The sequence below is a fragment of the Silene latifolia genome, chromosome 2, assembly GCF_048544455.1.
Source record: "Silene latifolia isolate original U9 population chromosome 2, ASM4854445v1, whole genome shotgun sequence".
Classification (NCBI taxonomy): domain Eukaryota; kingdom Viridiplantae; phylum Streptophyta; class Magnoliopsida; order Caryophyllales; family Caryophyllaceae; genus Silene; species Silene latifolia.
The window spans coordinates 188005161-188032397 of NC_133527.1; the positions used below are offsets into that span (position 1 = coordinate 188005161).

The 27237-nt window shown below is 37.6% G+C and overlaps 3 protein-coding genes across 10 annotated transcripts; all 3 read right to left on the minus strand.

The window, feature by feature from the left end:
- Positions 1 to 1463: 1463 nt before the first annotated feature.
- Positions 1464 to 5981, minus strand: LOC141643887 (E3 ubiquitin protein ligase RIE1-like). Of its 4 annotated transcripts, none has more exons than XM_074453249.1 (5): positions 5347 to 5981; positions 4156 to 4278; positions 3489 to 3618; positions 3246 to 3410; positions 1464 to 1824 (listed from the first exon to the last, which is right to left on the minus strand). In XM_074453249.1, the coding sequence occupies exons 1-5, from the start codon at positions 5703 to 5705 to the stop codon at positions 1663 to 1665; spliced, it is 939 nt and encodes a 312-aa protein (XP_074309350.1). In that variant the 5' UTR covers positions 5706 to 5981; the 3' UTR covers positions 1464 to 1662. The 4 variants fall into 4 exon arrangements, with proteins under 4 accessions (XP_074309350.1, XP_074309352.1, XP_074309353.1 ...); XM_074453251.1 differs by having other exon boundaries at positions 3246 to 3404; positions 5347 to 5944; XM_074453252.1 differs by having other exon boundaries at positions 5359 to 5894.
- A 982-nt stretch (positions 5982 to 6963) lies between these two features.
- LOC141643888 (E3 ubiquitin protein ligase RIE1-like) lies at positions 6964 to 11709 on the minus strand. Of its 2 annotated transcripts, none has more exons than XM_074453254.1 (5): positions 11218 to 11709; positions 9644 to 9766; positions 8953 to 9079; positions 8715 to 8869; positions 6964 to 7499 (listed from the first exon to the last, which is right to left on the minus strand). In XM_074453254.1, the coding sequence occupies exons 1-4, from the start codon at positions 11571 to 11573 to the stop codon at positions 8780 to 8782; spliced, it is 696 nt and encodes a 231-aa protein (XP_074309355.1). In that variant the 5' UTR covers positions 11574 to 11709; the 3' UTR covers positions 6964 to 7499; positions 8715 to 8779. The 2 variants fall into 2 exon arrangements, with proteins under 2 accessions (XP_074309355.1, XP_074309354.1); XM_074453253.1 differs by having other exon boundaries at positions 8715 to 8872; positions 11218 to 11705.
- A 1177-nt stretch (positions 11710 to 12886) lies between these two features.
- LOC141643891 (E3 ubiquitin protein ligase RIE1-like) lies at positions 12887 to 18521 on the minus strand. Of its 4 annotated transcripts, none has more exons than XM_074453261.1 (5): positions 18007 to 18521; positions 15974 to 16099; positions 15315 to 15429; positions 15051 to 15209; positions 12887 to 13383 (listed from the first exon to the last, which is right to left on the minus strand). In XM_074453261.1, exons 1-5 carry the CDS (start codon positions 18363 to 18365, stop codon positions 13372 to 13374), a joined length of 771 nt encoding a protein of 256 aa, XP_074309362.1. In that variant the 5' UTR covers positions 18366 to 18521; the 3' UTR covers positions 12887 to 13371. The 4 variants fall into 4 exon arrangements, with proteins under 4 accessions (XP_074309362.1, XP_074309360.1, XP_074309359.1 ...); XM_074453259.1 differs by having other exon boundaries at positions 12887 to 13370; positions 18007 to 18505; XM_074453258.1 differs by having other exon boundaries at positions 12887 to 13370; positions 15051 to 15212; positions 18007 to 18499.
- Between the last annotated feature and the right edge of the window lie 8716 nt (positions 18522 to 27237).

Below are 27237 nucleotides of genomic sequence, written 5' to 3' on the forward strand. Positions count from 1 at the left end.
TTTCTACTTGTAACCCGGAAAGTAACATGGGTATAGTTCTTCTGTTCAGCATAGCACATAGCTAGAACAAGCAATCGTGCAGTAGCAACAAACAATGATCCTGCCCGTACAGTCCTAGAAATTGAACATTCCAAAGCCGAATCAAAAAGAACACCAGTGAAACATTGTGAGGACGGTAGTCGGTGTGTAGATAGCAAAATGCAAACACCCTGCTCTTGTTGTACTGAAGTAAAGCCTGCATTTTTAATAAAAGGAAGGTGCACAACATGTGTTTGATACGACGACCTACTCAGATGAAGCTGAGAATTAGAACGTACCATATCAGTAATGAGTCGATGAATACCTGCAGGCTCAACAGGACAATCTTTGAAAACAACCCAATTTCGAAAGGTCCAAATTGCACGAAGGACACAACCAAAGTAGATCAAATTGGAATCCGTATCCGTGCCAGAAGATTGACGGTTAAGATAAGATAGGAAATCCGCCATCCAACTGAGAAAGGGAGTAGAAGGGTTCGCCATGGGATTAATACCCAGCCAAGAAGATTTCCATAAATGCTGTACTATCGTACATGATCTAAACAAGTGGCTCATGGTTTCAGGAGAGGAGTGGCAAAGATGACAGTCTTGCGGGACATTCACACCACGTGATAGCAAATTAGCATTCGTTGGTAAAATATTGTGTGCCATACGCCAAATAAGGATTGACAACTTGCGTGGCATCTTTTTTGTCCATATAATTTGCCAAGGAAATTGATCAATCCTAGAGCGAGCAGAAGTAGCAGAAAAAGTTTGTGACCAAAGAAAGAAGTAGCCTGACTTTGCTGAGTAACGACCATCCTCAGTAAATTTCCAATAAATAAAGTCATCAATATCAGGGGCTGGAGGTTCCATAGCAATGATGTCCTTGGTTGTTTTAGGAGAAAAATAACGGAAGAGCATAGACGGATTCCAGTCCCCTGACTCCAAAATAAAAGATGATAAAGATGGTTGTGGCTCCAAAAAAGACGGACTAAAAGATGGTAACTCACCATTCACCCACCGACTAGACCAAATATCAACTAATTTACCACTTCCTAATTTCCAGCAAATAGCATCTTTCACTAAATCCACTGAACGACATACCCCAGTCCATGCATAAGAGACATTAGAGACAGAAGACCTGGAGGTCGGAATAGGTAGATCCTTCTTGTATTTAGCAGTCCAAAACTTTGCAAGTAAGGTATTCAGATGAGTAGTAATGCGCCAGAAGTTCTTAAGAAGCAAGGATTGACTTCTTGTTAAGACATTAAAATTTAAAACATTGTACTCCGTCCCCATCCACTCCGTCCATGCCAATGACTAATATTTCTGCTTCAGTACACTGGCATTTAAGCCTAGACACAACCAACTATTTAACCATGTCTTTGATTTGGTATTCTGGCTGTAAAACGATTTAATGCGAGATTTTCTCGACAAAAGAAATAAAAAATTCGACTTTTCTTTACTTAAAACATTAAACAAGTACGGAGTATATACAATGAAACTACTACTTACTAGGCACACCAATATGCGATTGTTTTTGTTTCTATGTTGATCATCTACAATGAAACCAAGAACTCAGATTTCGTAACACCAAAAAAGAAGCTCGTCGTCAAACAGTAACCAAGGGTCAGTGGCATGTTCAAACTTCTGCGCTCCCACTGAGAATGTTGTACTTGCAAACGGGGCAATATGCATTGATCTTGAGCCATTTCTCACTGCATGTTGCATGAAAATGGTGGTTGCATGGTAAAGCATGGAGCTCTATTCCGTCATCATATGAACAAAGGCAGATGCAACATTCCTTTAATAAGAAGATACAAATACTAAGTCAGCATACAATATAATTGGCAATCGCAATGCACACAACAGCGCAGAGTAGCCGATTGTTGCTTTAATGTCACTTTGTCAAACGGGATAAACACGAACATTAGAAGTTAATGAGCAAAACACATTTAGCAGGTTATTATACGAAATATACAATATTATAACTAAAGTAAAAAAAAAAAAAACCAATTGCAAATCTTCAATTCTCTTCATATGTTCGAAACCTTGTGAAACCCAAAACCATAGAACAGTTGTAAGATTACCCTAGTGCCTCAAGAGGTTCTACAAATAGTAAGGTAGGCGGAAATCTATGATGGCATATATCAAGAACTTGACATGAGACAGATGAAGTGTTAACTCAATAGTTACGGTATCACAGCCGTCATGGCCAAAATATGGCGCATAGAAACTCAAAATCTGGTTGTGTAGTGGAGCGCGGGAGTGCCTCAAAGCGTTGCAAATTGGCAACAAATTGAGAGGTCCCGGGTTTGACTCCCTACACGGGAGTGCCTCAAAGCGTTGCAAATTGGCAACAAATTGAGAGGTCCCGGGTTTGACTCCCTACACGGGAGTGCTCCGGTTACCTGTCATCCTAAGGGATGTCTTACCGGGTACACGTTGTTGGCAGGGTATTGCATGTAGCCGGGGGATTAAACCCCTCGTCATCAAAAAAAAAAAATGGCAAGTATTTAAAACCTTGAACACAGGACACTTAATTTTCACGACTAAGATGATCATTACTGGGTTAAATTTGAATACCAAAAGTTCCATTCAAATTGATCGATTGAAATTACGAATGCAAGTGAATTACATACATTAAGTTGAATCCTGACCCTCTACCAGTTACAGAGACGGCAGATACTTGGAACTGTTGAACAACATACTAGTGTGCACAACCAGTCAGAGACATGCTACCTCAGCTTCAGACCAATCAACTTCAAGTTGCTGCCCAACTCTATATAATTACAAGGTTCACACAATAAATGTGCCACCGTGCTGCATCATAGATGCCGAGGTTGTATGCACCTTTAAATGTGTGGCCTCGTGTGCACCTAAAGGTGTGTTCTGTATAATTAGTGTCTAACCATATGATCTTATGCAATTTATTTCTGTGTAAACCCCTATATTTGTCATCGCATCAAGATATTAAGCCCTTCAAACATGGCTCACTAGGGTACTTCTATGTTATTGGGACGTATTAACAATTGAAAGTGGATCTATTACATCAACCCTAAGAAACACGAGTTGAGGCACTTGTATCAAGCTCACCTCTAATAGTACTTGTTCAAAAAGCCGACACTAGCAGGATCAGAAGTAAGAAATTGCACAATCACGTCAGCAACTGTATTTTCACAAGGAAAAGTTACTTCGGAACCAGAATATAAAGAAAGCACTTACTGAATCCTCAGGTAAAACAACACGTTCAGCGCTCGAGTCTCCACTATTGATATCCATAGGCACCATCACTCCAGCATCAACTCTTGGCTTTTCCAAATTCCTTGACATATGAAATCTGTATTTTGGGAGCACATTGAGGTCTGCTTCTAAGGCACCCACCTGCTTCTAGCATAAAAAATACGTAACCAGTATGTGTAGAGTCCACATAAGCTACACATTTAATTCAAAAATATAATCTCATACTTGTCCAGCAACAGTCCGCACTCTATATCTTCGGATTAGAATGAAGCGAGGCAAACACCAACATACGATGATCCCTGCTAACCAGATCCTGGCAAAGTTAACATCATATGCCAGATAAGCCCTAGTAAACCTGCGCAGAATTACATTAAAAGCTGTTATAGCTGATTAATAAAGGTACTACAAATCGACAATCATATGAAGAAGCAGAGAAGCATGCATGGTGAAGTGCATCCAACTTAGCACCGCCTCCAATCAAGTAAGAAAACAAAGAAAAGGTGTATCTAAAAATTTATATAATAAACGCTGACATTCTCCTGGAATAAAGTGATTGCGGAAGTACAAAGCAATAGCAGAGGCTTCTACAGTAACTACGTGTGAGTCCAGTAGAAATCTTGGAAAATTGAAAGCATGTTTCGTATTATCCCATAAGTAAGCAATGCAACCCCTAATGTACTTCAATGAATACGTTAATGAATAATAGATTATGCACCAGAATGAAACCAGCACCATCCAAAGGATTTTCACAGTTTTGCATTTTATTAACGAACATGGACACACCAATGGAAATCGGAACACATATATAGTTTAAATGAGACAATTTAAATTGTAACCGATTACCCATGTTTCTTTTATTCTGAAACCATGTCTGAAATAAAGGAGAGCATACCACCAATACAGGCATGAAGCATTTTGCTGAAGTAGCTTATCCCCAGACTGTGCCCAGGAGAAACCAACACTCATCCAAACAAGCGACACCAACATGTTGAAGAAGTCACAAATATAGGCAAAGCTGATCCATAAACGCACGGGTAAAACACAGTATTAATAAAGTATCAAAAAAAAGAAACGATGACAGACCAAACAACAATAAAAACCAGATACACAAGCTGATGGAAAAGTAGAAATACACATAGTAATTTCCATCATCAGTAGTTTGAACAGCTTAGAATCAAAATCTTGGAATTCGAACATTTCCTTCCCAAATACATCCATCTGGTACTTAAATTACCTAAGATGAACTTAAACCTTATCCAAACAATACGACTAAGCCTTCCACAATCAGTGGCCCAAATCATCCCATTCACCAAGAGAACGTATCCGTTTCACAATAATAACATTGCCATCCACCATGAGTAGCTTGCACAGGCAGCACAGCTTAGAATCAAAATCTTTGGAATTCGAACATTTCCTTCCTAAGACATATACACATAAAAATCCCATCTACTACTTGTAATTACCCGAGATGAACATAGACCTTATCGAAATAAGACGACTAGACCTTTTACCATCAGTGGCTACCATAATATTCTCAAGAAACACTTTTTCAGCTCGCATTGTCCACTTCTAATCGGGTACACTAGGACGTATCCGTTTCACAACAATAACCCATACACGGGTCTTAACTCTTAGCTCTTATAACTAAGACCTACTCCCCCCATCCCGGTCAATTGTCGTCCTTTGGTTTTGGCAAAAAGACCAAGAAAAGAGGAGGAGGCCAATTATTAGATGACAAGTTGACCAAATTGAATGTGAATGATCAAATTGCTCATCAAGTTCATTCTTAAAATAGAAAAAATAACAATTGACCGAGACGCTTCAAAATGAAACAGGAGTAAATATCAATGCATATACAAAGATCGACTCACACCTTCCCTAACAATGAAATCACACACATTCCAATAATCACAAAACCCTAAAATCGAAGGGAAGGGGAAAGTCTCCTGTAAAACCATAACAACACAAGTATTAGTGTAATTATTCATGTCAATTGTCAAATAATGGATTGTATAAAATCGTCTTCCACAACTATTAGTAAAAATCAAAAAATTGAAAAATCGAAAAATCGAAACGAAATCACCTGGCCTTAGACAAGCTATGGAAATGACTCTCAAAATCTTGAAGCTCTCCCCTCCTCCTCCTGGTCACATGGCGATACACAACCCTAACCAAAATCACATGAACCAGACACTGAACCGCATGCACGGCCACCCAAACCCTAACCGGAACATTAGGATTCTCGGCCGCGGTCCAAACCAACAACAAAACCGAGAGCACAGCGATGACGATATTGAGAATCGTCTCGAATGTGATAGCTTTCTTGGAGTACGCCCATTCCTCCACATCACTCTGCAGTCTATTCCTTTCCGGCATCGATGGGGCCCAAAGGCACACCATACGGAGCAGTATGACCGGTAATGTGGTTAGCATCACCACCATTGTTGCTCAAGTAAAGTAAATTGGAGTATATGCTAATTTTGGCGGGACTGTGTATCTCTACTTGTTTTTGTGTTGGATGTATTCGATTTGACTCGATTCGACTCGACTCGACTCGACTCAGTTTGCTGGTTGTTTGTACTATATTTGTAAGCGAGTCCACTTCGGGTCTTGAGTAAACCTCTTAGACGAGTCGTCCAGGTTGGGTTAAGGATCGACCGATCGAGTGAGAGAATACGAGTGGGTTGAATGCGGGTTGTGTAACTGTGTTATACGGGTCAGACCTGATTTGATTAAACGACCTGGTAAAATGGGTCAGACCCGACTTAAAAAGATTGATCCGAGATTCGAAAATGACCCGAATTTGATTGACCCGAATACGAACCTAAATCCGAATTGATCCAACCCGACCCAGATCAGACCCGAACATTGTCTGACCCAATGTTGGCCCGACCAAAGGTGACCAAATCCGAAAAGACCCGACTCATAATTGACTCAATCCCAAATAACTTGAAGTAACCTAAAATGAGCCAAAACGACTAGTATTAAGTCATATTAATATTAATATTATATATAATCAAAATAAAGTTTTATTGGTTACAACAGTCCCTAATAAATAGTTAAATTTGCAAAATAGTAGTATTTCTTAAGCAAAATATTACTAACTTACGTGCTTAGTCATTAACTCAAAAGCAACCAGACCAAAATGACCCGGCGACAGGTCACCCGAAATTGACCCAAAACCCGAAAGTGACCCGATCCGACCCTATATGTGTGACAGACCCGAATCGACCCGATCCGAGTGACCTGTTTTGCCATCTAATATATTTACGTAAATGGGTCGAGTGGGTTGGGTATGGGTTGAGTCAGTTTGAGTCAGATAATTTTAAGTATGTTATACATTTCGAATCAGGTCGGTCATTTCGGTTTTCAGGTAAATTTCGGGTGACCTGTTCTCGGGTCACTTTCGGGCATGGGTCATTTTGGGCAAGCTCGCTTTCGGGTTAATGATATAACACTTTAGTTCATGAAGTCTCCTGAGAATATCACCCAAATTTAACCCCTAGACTCCATCCTTGCGGACAATAAAGTCTTTTTTTTAACTTGTTATTCCAAGCCGAACACCCGTTAAAGAAAAAAAAAAAAACAACAACCCGTATTTATTGCAAGCTATTCACTGTTGCCAAAAAAAAAAAAATACTCTTTTGCTGTGAGTTGTGACCCTTGGGGATGCACCAATTCCATTATTACACCAACATTAGCAATTATCAACAGAATTATACTTGACCCCAAAAACACCAGTGTTGTGTATGTGAAACCCTTGCCTTACATAGTTACAAGTTACATGCCTTAGCAAACGTCACCGCTGCCATCTAATTCCCGATTCAGTTGACACCGAGAATTTTGCCTCAATACGGCCAATAAACTCTTGATTCAAATCATCCGAATTCCACACCACCAAAAAGAAGCTCGGATTTCGAACTAGTATATATACAATGAAACTATTTACTAGGCACACTAATAGGCTATTGTTTTTGTTTCTCACTGATCATGTACAATGAAACCAAAAACTCGGATTTCGAACACCAAAAAGAAGTTCGTCATCAAACAGTAAACAAAGTGTCCGTGGTATGTTCAGACTTCGATGCTCCATTAAAGAATGCTGTACTTGCAAATGGGGCATTTTGCATTGATCTTGAGCCACTTCTGAATGCATGTTGCATGAAAATGATGACTGCATGGTAAAGCATGGAGCTCTATTCCGTCATCATATGAACAAAGGCAAATACAACATTTCTGAAATAAGAAAAAGATAAAACACATTTAGCAGTGGTTATAACAAGGGCCATAATGAACTATACAATATTAGAAGTAAAAGTAAATTCAATTGATAATCTTCAGTTTTCTTCATTTGATCGAAACCTTCTGAAACCCAAAACCATTTAATCCGATATTCCCAAAACAACAGCCATAAGATTTACCCTAGTGCCTCAAGAGCTTTTACAAATAGTAAGGTAGCGGGAAATATACAGCGGCATATATCAAGAACTAGACATGAGATACATGAAGTGTTGAACTCATTAGTTACGGTTTCAGAGCCGTCATGGCCAAAATGCGGTGCGTAGAAACTCAAAATGTGGTCGTTATAACCCTTCAAATCTATCACAAATTTATAATATGGTATCATGGCAGGTAAAAACCCTGGATACTAATTTTCACACACAAGATTTTTTTTCCAACTAAAAACTGCCAGACTATTAGCAGGGGAAAATGACACATCATCACTACTGGGTTAAATTTGATAACCAAAAGTATCACTAAAATTGCCATTATCAATAAAGTCGGTCCTTGCACCTTCAGTGAATCTTTCCCAAATACCCCGAAGTTGGTCATTGTATTTGTCGGGGCAGATCAATTACATGCATTTTAAGTTGAATCCTGACCCTCTACCAGTTACAGAGACGGCAGATGCTTGAACTCTTGAACAATCATACTAGTGTGCTAAACCAGACACAGACATGCAACCTGAGCTTCAGACCCATTGACTTCGTGCTGCTGCCTAACTCTATATAATTACAAGGTTCACACTATAAATGTGCCACCGTGCTGCATCATTGATGCCGGGGCTGTATGCACCTTTGAATGTGTGGCCTCGTGTGCACCTAAAGGTGTGGTCTGTATAATGAGTGTCTTATGAGTAAGAAAAGATTTCAATTACTCGCTGGGTCAAAATAAAACCCTTCCAGGTTTGGGATTAAGCAACACGGTTCACTAGGGTACTTTTATGTTACTGTCATGTATAACAATTGTAAGTTGATCTATTACATCAACCCTAAGAAACCTGAGTTGAGGGACTTGTATCAAGGTCACCTCTAAAAGTACTTGTTCAAAAAAAGCAGATACTCCCACGAGGCCACGATCAGTTATAAGAAGTTGTATTATCACGTCAGCAACAGTATTTTCACAAGGAAAAGTTACAACTTCGGAAAAGAATATATAGAAAGCACTTACTGAATCCTCAGATAAAACAACACGTTCAGCTGTCAAGTCTCCGCTACTGGTATCCATAGGCACGATCACTCCATCACCAACACTCGGCTTTCCAAATTCCTTGACATATGAAATCTGTATTTTGGGAGCACATTGAGGCCTTCTAAGGCACCCTCCTGCTTCAAGCATCAAAAAACATAAGCAGTATGTAAAGAATCCACATGAGCTACACATTTAGTTCAACAATATAGTCTCATACTTGTTCAGCAACAGTCCGCACTCTCTGTCTTGGGATTAAAATGACGAAAAGCAAACAGCAACATGCGATGATCCCTGCTAACCAGATCGTGGCAAAGGCAGCATCAAATGCCAGATAGGCCCTAAACCTGCACAGAGTTACATTAAAATCTGTTATAGCTGATTAATAAAGGTACTACAATTCTAAAATCAAATGAAGAAGCAGCGAAGCATGTATGGTGGAGTGGCTTCAACTTAGTACCACCACCAAGGTGCTGAAGTTCTCCTGGAAAAAGTGATTGCAGAGGTACAAAATAATACAGTAACTACGCATGAGGCCAGTAGAAACCTTGGAAAGTTGAAAGCACGTTTTGCATGATCCCATAAATATGCCATATAAGCAATGCAAGCCCTAATGTACTTCAATGGTTACTTTAATGAATAGTAGATTATGCACCAGAATGAAACCAGCACCTCGCAATCCAGGAAATTTCAGAGTTTTGCACTTTTGCTCCTACACGTTTACTATTTAAGAAATTTTATCAATGAACATGGGCACAACAATGGCAATGGGAACACATATATAGTTTAAATGAGACTTTTTAAATTGTATTCCGTAACCGATTACCCATGCTTCTTCTATTCTGAATCTTAATAACCTATCCTTTACTCTGGGAGCACTGAAATCATATCTGAAATAAAGGAGAGCATACCACCAATACAGCCATGGAGCATTCTGTCGAAGTAGCTTGTGCTCAGACTTTACCCAATCGACACCAAAATTCACCCAGACAAACGACACCAGCATGTTGAAGAAGTCAAGATTATAACGAAACCTGATCCATGATCGCAACAGGTAAAACACAGTAATACCAGAATAAACCAGAATACCAGATACACAAGCTGATGGAAAAGTAGAAATATGATGGAAACCCGAAAACCCTTCTAAGCAGAACAACTTTATACATGCAATTATAATAAGGAATCAATACACTCATTTTCAGCAAGAATATCCATGAATTGACAACTCTGAAGCATTTTAATAAGAGAACACTAATCTTTTTGCATTTCAGGTGTGCGATCACTCAAATCATTTTGGGATTAAGACTCTAATGTTGCTTTTGTACACTGATTATGGATCCAAGTGTATTTATGTCCTCTACGAATGAGACTGCGAGATCAAGCTTAGAACAGTCACATTCAGACTCTTTTCAATCAAGCCTAAAAATGCTCGTTCTATAAAGAAGGGGCTTTCAGTAGTTAAAAGGGAAAGTTACGGCTATTTCACGTCTGACGCGGTGCTGCACTGACCTTGCCATTCATCATGAGTAGTTTGAGTAGCTTAGAATAAAAATCTTGGAATTCAAACATTTCCTTCCAAAGACATCTCTATCTTGCCTATACAAATACACATAAAAATCCCATCTGCTAGACCTTTTACCATCAGTGGCTACCATAATATTCCCAAGAAACACTTTTTCAGCTCGTATTGTCCACTTCTAATTGGGTACACTAGGACGTATCCGTTTCACAACAATAACCCATACACGGGTCTTAACTCTTAGCTCTTATAAGTAAGACATACTCCCTTTGTCCGGTCAATTGTTGTCCTTTGGTTTTGGCACAAAGACCAAGAAAAGAGGAGGCCAATTATTAGTAACAAGTGGACCAAATTGAGTGTAAATTATCAAATTGCTCATCAAGATCATTCTTAAAATAAAAAGAACAATAATTGACTGAGACGCTCAAAAATGGAATATGACAACAAATGACCGGGACAGAAGGAGTAACTATCAATGCATATACAAAGATCAACTCACACTTTCCCTAACAATGAAATCACAGACATTTCAATAATCACCAAACCCTAAAATCGAAGAGAAGGGGAAAGTCTCCTGTAAAACAGTTTACATGTAGAACCATAACAACACAAGTATTAGTGTAATTATTCATCATGAGTAGTTTGAATAGCTTAGAATCAAAATCTTGGAATACAAACATTTCCTTCCTAAGATATCTCTATCTTGCCTTTACAAATACACATAGAAATTCCAGATTTCCAGCTGCTACTTCTAATTATCCAAGATATTATTTAGCTGTATACAATATTGTCTGAATACAGCAATAAAATCACACAGATAACAACAATCATAAAACCCTAAAATCAAAGGAAGATCCTTAATTAGTTATTAAACTAGTTAATCTAGGGGGTATTCATGTCAATTGTCAATTAAAACCGTGTAAAACCGTCTTGCACAAGTATTACTTCAAATCGAAACCAAATTACCTCGCAGCAGCAGCATCGGCGCGCTCCAAATGAAGCTCTCTCCTCCTCCGTCTCCTCCTGTCTACACGGCGATACTGAGACCAAACCAAAATCACATGAACCAAACACTGAACCGCATGTACGGAAAACCAAACCCTAACCGGAACATTGGGATTCTCGGCCGCGGTACAAACCAACAACACGACCGACAGTAGAACCGTGACGATATTGGCAATTATCTCGACAGTGACGACTTTCTTGGAGTACGCCCAATCCTCCATTTGACGGACCAGCCTCTCCCTAGTCGGCGCTAATGGGCCCCAAATGCACATTATCCGGGTCAAGAAGACCGCCAATGCCGGAAACATTACCAACATTGTTGCTCAAGTAAATGAGTGTTCACCAAAGTTAAAGAACAGTAGTACTCCGTACTATTTATGGTAATTTTGGGCGGGAGTTCATTTGTATTCGAGTTTTCTTTGATTCTTGAATTATGGTTAGTCGGTTAGTCGCGTCTACTTTGGGGGACTTGGTTGTATATTTATAATCGAGTCAGCTTTGGGTCTGATCATTTTGAGTCGGATTAATTTAGCCATCCTTAAGAGTCTAGACAATTGGATATAGGCGTCATTTGGTTATTACGAAAAAATTAAATTGTCATTAATTTAGAAAAAAAGTGTTGATTTTCGCAGTACAAATTTTACTCATTGCAGTATATTATTGACAACTAAAAATTCGTAGAGTATAAACGTTGTGCAATACATACACAATATATATAAAGAGTTAAATTTTGTATTTTAATGAAAATATTCGTCTATAATGAAAAAATAATTGAGTAATGAATAATACTATATCATTAGTTTTCTTATTTAAGTTAAAGCACTTAATTATCATAGATTTTGAGAAAATATTCCGAAATTCCTATTCTTTTGAGTACATAGGGGAATTGTTCGATTGGCAAAACTGCATGTGGGAGTTTCCAATGATTTTGTGGGTTAAGTAATCAAATTTCTCCATTATAAAAAAAAATAAATCAAGATTTTCAATGAACCACATTCATTACTACTTCCTCTATTCTAAAGAATTATATACGTTTGCTTATTATATCTAGGTCCGTTTTCTTTTGTTCATATACGGAGTATATAGTAACATATTACTAAAAATTATAAAAAATTGATATTCATAATATACTCAATAAGATAATTTAAACAGGATCACATGACTCTCTTTTATGTGAGTATATACAAAATGTATAGAATTCATTAAAATGGAGGAAATATAGTCTTCAATCTTTTGGCACATGATTGAGTCAATCCCCCCAACCACAACCAATAGTACCAACCACAATTTAGATCACCACTGTACTTAACCACACCTATAATTGCAGAGAACTATTGATTGACCATTGTGCTTAACCACAATTAGTTAGCATCATACAGTATATTGCAGGAGAACTATGTGTCTTCATTCAAAATGTACCAAAAAACATCAAAAGTATGATGAGTCCGGATAATTGTTCGGGGGAATGTCAACCTCCTCATACAAGGAAAATGTTCCGGAGGAAGCTACATCAGTCCCGTAAAATGACTTATCAGGGACTCGGGAGTGCAGGACGACCACTGGTAGACGATAGAAGGTACCTGTTAATACAAAAGTACATAAACTCAAGTCTATAAACCAATTTCCATGAGCATAACTGAAAGGAATTAGTGGCAATTGTCACTCCACAAAAAGTGTGTAAAACCCTTCTGAAATCCTTGCCTTACATGACTTTGCAACCGTCATCACTGCCTTCTATTTCACGATTTCTACTTCAGTAGACACCGACAATTAAGCCAATGTCCAAGACATACTTACAGGAGTATATACAACGAAACTACTTACTAGGCACACCAATACGCTATTGTTTTTGTTTCCGCCATTGATCATCTACAATGAAACCAAGAACTCGGATTTCTTAACACCAAAAAAGAAGCTCGTCATCAAACAGTAAACAAGAGTCAGTGGCATGTTCAAACTTATACGCTCCTTGTGAGAATGTTGTACTTGCAAACGGGGCAATATGCATTGATCTTGAGCCACTTCTCACTGCATGTTGCATGAAAATGGTGGTTGCATGGTAAAGCATGGAGCTCTACTCCGTCATCATATGAACAAAGGCAGATACAGCATACCTTAAATAACAAGCTAAAAACACTCTGTCAGTATAGAATATAATTGGCAATCGTAATGCACACAACAGTACTCAGTACAGAGCCGGCGGTTGTTGCGTTACAGAACAAAACACATTTAGCAGTGGTTATAACAAGGACCATACGAAAGAGACGATATTAGAACAAAAAGAGAGAACCAATTGATAATCTTCAGTTTCTTCATTGGTCCAAAACCTTCTGAAACCCAAAAACTAAAGACTCCATGTTTATGATAGATGAACCAGCTATTATAATTATTCATATTAGTTTATGGTGTCTAAATAATACAATTCAATGCGATATTCCCGCAACAACAAGCCAACAACAGCCATAAGATTACCCTAGTGCCTCAAGAGTTTCTACAAATAGTAAAGTAGGGGGAAATTTACGTTTCAGAGATGTCATCGCCAAAATGTGGCGCAAAGAGACTCAAAATGTGGTTGGTAACTTGGTATAACTTTCAAACTTTAAAGCTATTACAAATTTACAATATGGTATCATGGCAGGTATTTAAAACCCTGGACACTTAATTTTCAAGCAAAGACTCTTTTTCCCGCTTAACACAGTTTTGAATGCTATCAGGCTATTAGCAGAAGGGAAACAACCTAATCACTATTCACTAATAGGTTTAATTAGAAGGCTAAAAGTTCCATTCAAATTGCCATTATTAATAAAGTTGGTCCTGGCACCTTCCGTGAATCTTTCCCAAATATTCCAAATTGATCATTGATGGGCGATTGGGGAATGGAACTTAACTGATCAAGTTTATGCCCAACATCCAATAAACGCCTGCCTCAAGAAACGATGAAATTATGAATACCGAACCACTTGCATTAAGTTTAGTCAGACTATCCCAAATGATTTTTTTTCGCCACTAAAACCTGCTATCAGACTATTAGCAAGGGAAAACGACCCCTCACCATCTTCTGCTCAAATAAACACGACCTATTCACTATTGGGTTAGTTTGAATACCAAAACTTCCATTCAAATTGGCAGTATCAATAAAATTGGGTAAATCTTTCCCAAATACCCTAAGTGGATCATTGTTGGGGCATGGGACCAATTGATCAATTGTACTAATGAATGTCAATGAATTATATGCATTAAGTTGTGACCCTCTATCTGAGCTACCTGAGCTTCAGACCCATTGACTTCGTGCTGCTGCGCAACCCTAAATTAGAGGGTTCACATTACAAGTGTGCCACCGTCCTGGACTCCTGCATCATTGATGGCGAGGTTGTATGGACTATGCACCTTTGAATGTGTGGCCTCATGTGCACCTAAAGCCGTGTTCTGTACAATGAGTGTCTAAACATATGATTTTAAGTGTAACCCCTTATATATGTGATAATGTCTCGCATCAAGATATTAAGCCCAAGGTCAAAATAAATATTTTCCAGTTTTACGCTTAAGCAACACGCCCCACTAGTGTTCTTTAAGTTATTGGGATGTATTAACAATTGTAAGTTAATCTGTTACATCAACTCTAAGAAACCCGAGTTGAGGCACTTGTATTTGTATCAAGCTCACCTCTAATAGCACTTTTTCAAAAAAGCACACTCCCACGATCAGTAGTAAGAAATTACACCATCACGTCAGCAACAGTATTCTCACAGCGAAAAGTTACAACTTCGAAAAAAGAATATAAAAAAAGCACTTACTGAATCCTGAGGTAAAACAACACGTTCAGCTGTCGGGACTCCACTACTGGTATCCATAGGCACCATCACGCCAGCACCAATACTAGGCTTTTCCAAATTCCTTAACATATAAAATCTGTATTTTGGGAGCACATTGAGGTCTGCTTCTGAGGAACCCTCCTGCTTTTAGCATAAAAAAACATAGCCAGTATGTAAATGTTTGGAATATAGCAAGTAATCTCTTGGAGCCAATGTCATAAGAATGTAAGTTTGGACATAACATACTTGTCCAGCAACAGTTCGCACTATATATTTTAAGATTACTAAGATGCAAGGGAACCAGCAAATTGACCGCATCATGATAAATAAATTATTATACGCCACATAGACCCTAGTAAACCTGCACAAATTTACATTAAAAGCTGTTATAACTGATTAATAAAGGTACTGAATCATATGAAGAAGTAATGAAGCATTGAAGCATGTATGGTGAAGTGGCTCCAACTTAGTACGGCTACCAAGCAAGTAAGAAAACAAAAGAAAAGGTGCATCTAACAATTTATATAATAGACGCTGACATTCTACTGGAAAAAAGTGATTGCGGAAGTACAGAGTAATAACAGAGTCCTCCACAGTAACTACGTGTGAGTCCAGTAGAAACCTTGGAATGTTGGAAGGCACATTTTGTATTAGCCCGTAAAAATGCTATATAAGCAATGCAAACCCTAATGTACTTCAATAAAGACTTTATTAATGAATAATAGATTAACCACCAGAATGAAACCAGCACCTCGCAATCCAAGGAAATTTCACAGTTGCACTTTTGTTCATACACGTTTACTATGTAAGGAATTTTATTAATGAACATGGACACAATAAAGGCAATGGGAACATATCCTTTACTGGAAGCACTGAAATCATGTCTGAAATAAAGGAGAGCATACCACCAATACAGCCATGGCGCATTTTGCGGAAGTAGCTTGTCCTCAGGCTGTACCCAATAGAAACCAACAACAAGCAACCAAACAAACCACGCCAACGTGTTGAAGAAGTCACAAATATAAGCGAGCCTGATCCATGAACGGCACAGGTAAAACACAGTATCAATAAAGTAGCCAAAAAGAAATGATCAGGCCAAACAACAATAAACCAGATACACAAGCTGATGGAAAATTAGACATCTTGTCAAAACCCGAAAACCTTTCAAAGCAAGACAAGTTTATTCACGCAATTATTATAAGGAACCAGTACACTCATTTTCAGTAAAAATATCCATGAATTGACAACTCTGAAGTATTTTAATAAGAGCACACAAATCTTTTTGAATTTTGAGGTGTGCGATCACCCAAATGTTTTTGGGATTAAGGCTCTAAGATTGTTGTTGTTGTTGTTGTCCTCTATGGGATGAGACTTCAGGAATCGAGCTTAAAACAGACATATTCAAACTCTTCAATCAAGCCTAAAAATGTTCTTTCTCTAAAGAAGGGAGTTTCAGGAAAAGGACAAGTTACGGCTATTTCACTTGCACTATGAAGCACACTAGTTCTTCATGAGTAAGATGAAGGGTCTGAAGTGTTCACTATTTCATTTGTTATTTTGCGGTTGTTCAATGGACGATGTTTCCTCTACAAATTTAACGTGACGCGTCGCTGCACTGACATTGCTATGACTATCCATCATGAGTAGTTTGAGCAGCTTAGAATTAAAATCTTGGAATTCAAACATTTCCTTCCTAAGATACCTCTATCTTGCATTCTTGCCTCTACAAATACACATAAAAATTCCATCTGCTACTTGTAATTACCCAAGATGACCTTGGACTTTACCCAAACAATACGACTAGACCTTCCACAATCAGTGGCCCAAATCATCCCATTCACCAAGACAACATATCCGTTTCACAATAATAATCCATACACGGGTCTTAACTCTTACTCACTCCGTCCCGGTCATTTGTTGTCCTATTTCATTTTGGGTGTCTCAGTCGATTGTTGTCCTTTCTATTTTAGGAATGCATTTGATGAACAATTTGGTCATTCATATTCAATTTGGTTCAAATGTCATTTAGTAATTGACCCTCTTCTTTTTCCTTAGGGCTTGTTTGGATAGCAAAATAGGAGGGAAATGGAGGGGAGGGGGATAGAGGGAAAGGAAAGGGAGGGGAGAGAAGGGGAGGGAGAATGGAAAGTGCTTGTTTGAATACATTTTCCCACCAAATCTTTCCTATTGTGGAGGGATTTTGATTTGCCTTGGAAGAGGGAAAATGGATCCCTCCAAATCCCTTCCCCTCCATTTCCCTCCACCCCATTTTGTTATCCAAACAAGGGATTTTGTATCCCTCCCTTCCCCTCCCCTCCCCTCCCTTTCCCTCCCAATCCTCCCATCCAAACAATGCCTTAGGCCTCAAACAATGCCTTAGGCCTTGTTTGGATAGAAAAAAAGGAGGGAAAAGAAGGGGAGGGAGGAGGAGGGAAGAGAAAGGAAGGGAAGGGGAGGGGAGGGAGAATGGAGGAGATGATTTTCCCTTTAAATCTTGTCTATGTTGGTGGAGAAATAATTTGCCTTGTAGGAGGAAAATGGAGAAATCCCTCTACCTTCATTTTGCTAACCAAACAATGGATTTCCCATCCTTCCAATTCCCTCCCCTCACTTTCCCTCCAAATCTCTCAATCCAAACACACCCTTAGTCTTTGTGCCAAAACCAAAGGACAACAGACCGAGACGGAGGGAGTAACTCTTAAGTAAGACCTGACTATCAATGCATCAACTTAGACTTTCCTTCCCTGCACAACAATAAAATCACAAAACCCGAAAATCGAAGGAAGAGGGAAAGGGGAAAGTCTCATGTAAAACCGTTTTACACTTTAACAACACAATCTAGGTAGTTATTAAAGTACTACTCACTTAATCTAGGGGTATTCCTGTCAAATGTAAAACCATCTTACACAAGTATTAGTTCAAATCGAAACCAAATCACCTGGCCTGTGCCGAACTTCGAACAAACCTAGCATAATCTTGAAGCTGTCTCCTCCTCCTTCTGGACACATGGCGATAAACATACCAAACCAAAATCACATGAATCAAACACAGAACCGCATGCACAGCCACCCAAACCCTAACCGGAACATTAGGATTCTCCGCCGCGGTACAAACCAACAAGACGACCGATAGCAGAGCGATGACGATATTGACAATGATCTCGACGGCGATAGGTATGTTGGAGTAAGCCAAGTCCTCCATATTACAAGCATGCATCTCCCTTTCCGGCAGAAATGGGCCCCAAATGTACAACATCCGGAACAATAAGACCGGCAATGTGGTCAACATCACCACCATTGTTGCTCAAATAAGGAGTGTAGTAGGAGTAGTACTATTTTAAGCTAATTTTGTATTTTTGTGCGGGAGGGAACATTTGTAGAATTGTAGTCGACTGACTCGAGTCTACTTTTGGTTCTTGAAAGTTAGGGTTAGATGTAGCCGAGTCTACTTTGGACACTTGGTTCTGTAACGGAAAATGCACCCGGTGTCCTTGAGGTTTGCCATTTTGCACGAAATTCCAAAAAAAATTAAGATACCATAACTTGTGTTTACGAGATCGGAATATGACCGATTTTTTGCAAATCGATCGTCTTTTCGAGAACTACGATTTGGAAAAAAAAATGGTCGTATTCGGATCCCGTAGCTAGGAGTTTTTCTATGTCAAATTTTTTTGACAAAACAAACTTTGAGTTACCATATCTCTTTGTCACGAATTCCAAACTCAATTTTTTTTTTTCAAAATCGTAGTTCTCGAAAAGACGATTTATTTGATAAAAAAATCGTCACATTCGATCTCGTAAACCCGAGTTATGACCTCTTAAAGTTTTCCGGATCAAAATTTTGGTTATTTCGTGTAAAATGACAAACCTCAAGGACACCATGTGCATTTTCCCTATTTGTAATCTAGTCGAGTTAAGGTTTTGTTTGGTTGTCACTTTAAAAAGGATTAATTGATATATTTACCGTTTTGGTTAGCAGTTATTTAGGTGGTCCAGAATCACTTTATCTTCTTTTTTGGTCTCGGTACCAAAAGTAATAGATAACGGATAGAGGGAGTATAGAGTAATTCACATAACGGAAAATGGAGGTTATTTGTTGTTAGATTTTGGGTATGTACGAATAAGGAATTGACAATAAAACCGCACCGAATCGACTCCTGCTTTCCTAATAGAATAATTCGACCCTTAACAGTGCCTGGGTATAATCGAACTTTCTACTGAGATAAGACGGTGCCCTCTGATTTTTGGCACAAAAAACAGAGACGTAATATAGAAGTATTTTGTTGTAGAATGTTATGTCGTTCTATGATGCAGAAGAAGATAATTATTTTTCTGTGACTTTTTCTTCTCATCCCTTTGTCTATTTATAATGACATAACAGGGTATAGGGAGATGTATTTCTGAAGAGTTACAACTCTTGTAAATTCGGATACAATTAATTAAAAATCCGAGTAGTGAGACCCCCTTCATAGTTATTCGAACCGAAAACTATACCGTAATCCCGTAAATAATTAAGCGAGTGTACACTCCGTACTTCCCGAACTCGCATTACATTATTTAGAAATTACCCATCTATGAACCAATCTTAATTACGCCAAATGAACCGGTAATTACTCTTAAATCACCAACATTCCTCCCCCATTTAAGCGTAATACAAGATTAACAGCTAACAAACATACCAATTTATGCATAAATGAAAATGTCACGAAGATTGAATTTCCACTTAGTGAAATTACACATTCCAAATATTCGAGTATCGGGGTGTGACTAAGCATTGAACCCTTTCTACCCATTTTGAATACATGAAGATAACTCACACATAAACTAATTTACTTCTAAAAATTACATAAACCGACACTTATTTAGAAGCCTAGTGTCCCATATCTATTCATGAACATATCGGGAGTCAAACCCATACTCCTTGAAGCAATTTACGTACTTCATGTTCATATAGGTTGATTCTTTTCATCGTATCCTTGCAAACACACTTTTTCAAAAGATCAACCTTACAACATGCAAGTCTAAGCACACACCTCGGGATATAAATTATTGTGTGCTTCAATCTCTTAACAATAGGCCTTCCACATTGAATTGACCTCTAACGTTGTATTAGAGGGGAATTGGGTATCCTATCGCCAAGGATCTTATACGAGTTTTAGACCCATCCCGTCAACCGACTTAATAACCAAGTCCATAATTGACCCTTCATGCAAAGTGATCAACTAAAGCGAGATCTCACAAAAGACAACCAAAATCACTCTTTTTGATAGTTTATATACCACGTTTTAATAACGTTTTGGTGCGGCCGTCACCATAATTCACTTGACTATAAACTTAGTCATAGTAACATCCCTATCAAAATATGGTTGAACTTGGTCTGGTTCATAAATGAAACTCGTAGATCAATTTCTTTAGCCACGTAACCTTTCTGGCCAGGTTGTAACTAACGATCTACGTTGTAATGCAAATTAACTTCTTGGAAACCCATATATTAATGGTGCTTCCCCCAAGCAATAATACACAACCACTTGTAGAAAATAACCATCTACTAAGGTAATACAAATCGCATACAGCCATCCTTCTAAAGCTGAAAGAAAGCGACATTAGATAAAATTATAAATCATGGCTTACTTTTATAGCTTCACACTTGCCTAATGCTTGCCAAACATGAGTATTAGTATCACTAACATTCTTACTCAATTTCCAATTACAAATTTTATACAAGGCCTTGTGAAGCTCGAGTTATGATATCACTTTAATTACTGGATAAAAGCATCATACTCAACCCTTGGGAGGATTAACTGGAGAATAATAATCATACCCTCAAGTCTCACCCTAGATCCTAATATCAAGATTCATATTCCCTCCCCCATGTCATCCTTCTTAGAAGAACATGATGACAAAACCACCTTTTACAAGGTAATTCATCTTGATATACACCAAAGATCGACTTGTCATTAATCTTACAACAAATGACAACTCCATAACCGGACTGGCCAACAGTTGTACATTCAATGTTGTCGTTTTATCTTTTACATGGCTATACCACCATAACTCCATAATCTCCCCATGGTTATCACAAACCATCATTCCCGAGATATATTATATCAGCAAACTTAAAATGTTTTATATATAACATTGACATGTTAAACAATCAGATAAAACAGTTAGCACACTAACAACATTAATAAATAACCGATCAAATATTCATTGATCAAAATACTAGTTTCCATAAACATTCTTCTAGACATGTATGTTCATCTCACATAATATCCAATGTGAGAAAATAACACAATTTGAATATTTATAACTCTACATGGGTGACTTTGAAATTCCTCCTTGAATAAACCAGACTACCCAAGATACAATATGTTGGATCTTAGTACCCTCTACATCAATACACCATGTTTTAATCCATATATATGAATCCATATTTAATGCTTGCTCATATTCTGTGTATTAAATTGAAGAGAGCATTATACTCATTCTCACTTCATAAGGCTAATCTTATCATTATACTACAATCATCAAAAAAACAATAGCATGCTTATAAATATAGAAATTAAACAGAGAATAAATAAACTACATACATTGAAGTCATAAACTAGCTACTGTATTATCATGAATGTAGCAATGCATGGACATTTATCAAGGACATATTGATACTTACTAGTTACTAACATCAAACCGAAAACATTGATCAAGACAATCTACATATATATATGACAATATAATCCATGATAGTAGAAAATATAGAAATCAATCTTCACTATCATGTTCATGATCATTATACAAGTAGATCATCAAACAAATATGTCAACAGCCATACTTAACATGACATATATTAAGGAAAAATCAATAAACAACTATCAAATTTTGATAGTTATACCCATCTCATTAAATTTGCCCCCAAATAAAAACAAAAATACAAAGAACAATGAGATGGAAATTGAAATAAAATATGTCCCATTTCATGGCTGAGTATCCAACTACTCCTTAAACCGATTTAGGGTGTCCCAGGTCACGATACCGGAATTTGACACCACCCAAAACCAATAAACTATGACATTAAACCATACGAGCACTCGTATAAGACCACTCATATCAAGGAGAGCATTAATTATATTTGCACTCACTCCTTACTCATTAACAATCATGTCTCAACATAGAAGTAAGTCATTTAAAGCCACAGACGAAATTTGTCATATCACGAAGCATGTTTCAATAAAAATTGTTAACAATGTTGACAGTTGTAGGCTATATATACAATACGTATACACACGCTTAGAGCATCCGCAAAGGCGGAAATTTGCCTCCCCATATACCCTCTCTCTCATCATATGAGGCACCCCATTATTGCATTACCCTCCCCATCACTTGGGGCTCCTCTATTTTTAGGGGAGGTCCCCAAGAAAATGCAAAGCTTTTTTTGTGTTTTTTTGGGGAGGTTCCCAAAATGTTGTGAGTAATTTATTTTTGTTGGGGAACCTCATTGTTGCGGACATGATATTATAAAATGGGGAGGGTAGATGAAAAAGTTAGTGGAGAATGTGGTGGACGAATAAGAAAAGGAGAGATAAAATATGGGGAACCTCACCATTGCGGATGCTCTTACATAACAAAAAATATTACTCCCTCCGTACCGTCACAATCAAGGCATCATCACATTAAATGAGCACATATGGCAAATTTGATACAGAGCAATATAGGATTCAAAAAATGCAGGTCATTTGATTAAGATCAATCGACCACTATTTCTTAATTAAAAAAAAAGTTCTGTGTGAATGGTTACACCAAAATTACAGTAAACTATTGCAAAACTATATTAAAATGATCATCAATTCATCACCACCATCTTAATATAAATGCGTCACTAATGACCATGAGTCCATGATAAAGATGTTATAACAGTGCATGAAAGTCCACAGTAATGTAAAAAACCCACTTACCCACATGAAGACATTTATGCAAAGAAACAAGTGTTCATGTATTAAATTCCACTGGATAATTAATCACCATACATGATGTATGAAGATCGATAACGAAAACATATTAGTACTCCACAAACCGTTAAGCAAAACAAATTGTGCAATGTCACATTTGCTTTTCTCGCAAATTTAAAAGAAACACGTACCAAAACATCACACATCATACTCGGTGTACGTCCACCAATGGAGGCATGCATCAATAATTTAGTCCTCTCGCATACTTACCACTTACACATTCGACATCACAAATCGGTTGCTTCCGACATCAATTATTGCTCGTCGGCATTTGCCTAATTTGTCCGTTTTAAGATTTAAGACGATATTGTGTAAGCAAATAAATCATTGTGAACACAATAATCAATTCAAGATCATTATTGCAAAATACGAGTATCAATGATGATGCTTAATGAGTTATCGATTACGTGAATATTTAATGGATACTTATCTAAGTTATCAACAAAAGCCAATGTGATAAAATACCATCATGAAACATGGCCAACATACGACTACTACTGTACACAAATCAATATATAAAATAATACACATTTAAAAGTAAGAAGCACTTACCTCATTATCAGTTTCCATGAACGATTTCATTTTTTTTTTTTTTTTTTTTTCAACAACTGGTGACAGACCCCAATTCTTTGATCCGCAGCGATCATAGTTCTCTAAATTCCAATCCTATTGCCTTATTAATCCGGTATCAACCGCTTTGATTCATAATCGTTCTTATAAACCACAACTGCACGCCTATTCTTATAATTAAACACAAATTGCTTTCAAAAAACCAAATTCGGAACCTTTCCATACCACGTGATTCCATCGTCAAACCGTGAATATTCATTGTCATTTCCTTAGCATTCATCATCTTCAAAGATTTCATCATTATTCTATTAGATTGTTAGATTTTGGGTATGTACGAATAAGGAATTGACAATAAAACCGCACCGAATCGACTCCTGCTTTCCTAATAGAATAATTCGACCCTTAACAGTGCCTGGGTATAATCGAACTTTCTACTGAGATAAGACGGTGCCCTCGATTTTTGGCACAAAAACAGAGACGTAATATAGAAGTATTTTGTTGTAGAATGTTATGTCGTTTCAGATGCGAGAAGAAGATAATTATTTTTCGTGTCTTTTTTCTTCTCATCCCTTTGTCTATTTATAATGACATAACAGGGTATAGGGAGATGTATTTACGAAGAGTTACAACTCTTGAAATTCGGATACAATTAATTAAAAATCCGAGTAGTGAGACCCCCTTCATAGTTATTCGAACCGAAAACTATACCGTAATCCCGTAAATAATTAAGCGAGTGTACACTCCGTACTTCCCGAACTCGCATTACATTATTTAGAAATTACCCATCTATGAACCAATCTTAATTACGCCAAATGAACCGGTAATTACTCTTAAATCACCAACATTTGTTTGCCCAAAATCATCCGGGTTGTATTCTCCTAGAGTCCTTCAGTCCTAGACAAATTGTTAATTCCGTCATAATGAAGGAGTGTTTAATTACTTTGGAGACTTGGTTCTATATTTGTAATCAAGTCGAGTGTTAAGGTGTTGTTTGACTAGTAAGGATCTTCTGTACCAGGTTTGTATCTCATTATGTGTGTCACTCCATTCAACTTTTGACACATCACTTGTTGCAAAATAAAATATTGCAATAATTATATTAATTTGTTGATATGTTAAAAGGTGATTGGAGTGGCACATTGAGACACCAAATGGGACAGAGGATCCTCACTCATTGTTTGACTGTCACTTTAGAAAGGAGTAATTAATATTTTTATCGTTTCGATGAGAGGTTATCTAATTTTTTTGGGTGAATTATTCAATAGTGAGTCTTGTGATTTAAGTGGTCCAGGATCACTTTATCTTCTTTTTTTGGTCTTAGTGTCAAATGTAAATATGTAATAGATAATTATTAATCGGAACGGAGTAAGTATAGAGTAATTCACATGAATAGGGAAATGATTGTATTCTCCTAAGAGTCTTAGACAAGTAGACATTGTCAATTACGTCATAATGAAGGAGTTTAACTACGTAGCCTTCTCGGTAATTGAAAAGCATTAATTCAATTCCCGGTTGCCAACCAAACAAGTTTTGATCAATTCACGTGAATTGTCCAATGCATGTTTTATAAAGTTCATCTATGGTAATCAAATGACACCGTAAAATCTCGAGTAAACTTGTCAAACAGGATTGTCCGATAACCAAATGTGACATAATTTTAATTTCCCAGCTACGAGCCTACGACCAAGAATACCAACCACATATTTGAGCGCACCATTCCGGTCGCTGAAGACCGGCTACTCGGATGCTCCTACACCTCCTACCGCATGACCACAAGTCCACAACCATCAATCTAAATGTTTACTACTCATATTAGTTAGCATTATATATTGCAGGAGAACTATATGTCTATATCTTCATTCAAAATGTACCACAAAAACATCAAAAGTAAGCACAGCCACCTCCTTTGAAAGAAAATCGGGATCGAGTTAGCACTGCAATTTCTCAGTTGGCCACCTCCTTTGAAAGAAAATCTTTTGGAAACTAAGGCTCTAATGTTGTACACTAATTATGGGTCCAAGAAGATTTACGTCCTCTACGAATAAGACTCAAGGAATCAAGCTTACAACGGTCACATTCAGACTCTTTTCAGTCAAGCCTAAAAATGTTCTTTCACTTGCATTAAGAAGAACACTAGTTCTTCGTGACTAGGATGAAGTGTCCAAAGTGTTAACGTGATCTCTATTTCATTTGTTATTTCGCGGTTGTTCAATGACCATGTTTGCTCTACTAATTTAACCTGACGCGGTGTGCTGCACTAACAATGCCATCCACCATGAGTAGTTTGCAACTTAGAATCAAAATCTTTGAATAGGAAGATTTCCTTCCTATCAATACATGAACAAATACACGAGGCATAATATTCTCAAGAAACACGAGATGAACTTGGAACTTATCCAAACAATGCGACTAGGCATAATATTCTCAAGATTTCCTTTCTATCTTGCGACTAGGCATAAAGATTCCATCTAAGACTAGGCATAAAGATTTCCTTTCTCAAGATGAACTTGGAACTTATCCAATTCCAAACAATGCAACTAGGCATAATATTCTCAAGAAACACGAGTCTAAATGGTACGTATCCGTTTCACAATAATATACCATACACGATTCTTGATAGTAAACCTAACTATCAATGCATAAACAAAGATCAACTTAGACAATCCTTCTCTGCACAACAACCAGAAAACCCTAAAAATCGACGGGAAGGGGAAAGTTTCATGTAAAACCGTTTTACACTCTAACAACACAATCTTGGTGGTTATACGTAGTTAATTTAGGGGAATTCATGTCAATTGTCAATTAATTTAGGGGAATTCATGTAAAACCGTCTTACACAAGTATTAGTTCAAATCGAAAGAAATTCACCTAGTCAATGCCAAACTGAAAAAACCAGAAGCAGCAGCAGCATTGGCGATAGCTCCCTGCAACTCAAGTTCTCTCCGTCTCGCGACACGGCGATACTCAAACCCTAATACAATCAGATGAATCAAATACCGAACCACATACGTGGCCACCCAAACCCTAATCGAAACCTTGCGATTCTCGGCCCCGAAACAAACCAAAAAGACGGACGACAGCAGAACCGCGAAGATATTGACAATTATTTCGAGGGTGAAATATTCCTTGGAATACGCCTGATCCTCCATTTCATGCACCAGCATCTCCCTACTCGGCACTAATGGGCCCCATATGCACATCAACCGGCATACTATGACCGGCAATGTCGTCATTATAATCACCATTGTTGCTCAACTAAAGTTAATTGGTAACGACTGAATGAGTGTGATCACTATTTATGCTAATTTTGGGCGGGAGTAGTGTTCATTGGTTATGTATTTGGTAATTCACAAATTCTTGTTTGACGGATCGACTTGATTAAAAGACGGGTCAAGTAGTAGGGATGAGACAAAAGTAGAACACATGAGAAAATGCAAAACATTTGTCTTATACTAGTTTAGCTCTCGTGCAATGTATACCGTTGTATATATAAAATTTTACTTTTTTTTAGTATATTATACTTTGAAAAAATAAATTAGCTAATCTTTTTTTTTTTTTTACTTTCTTATCGTTATATTTTGATTTGAAAAATCAAAG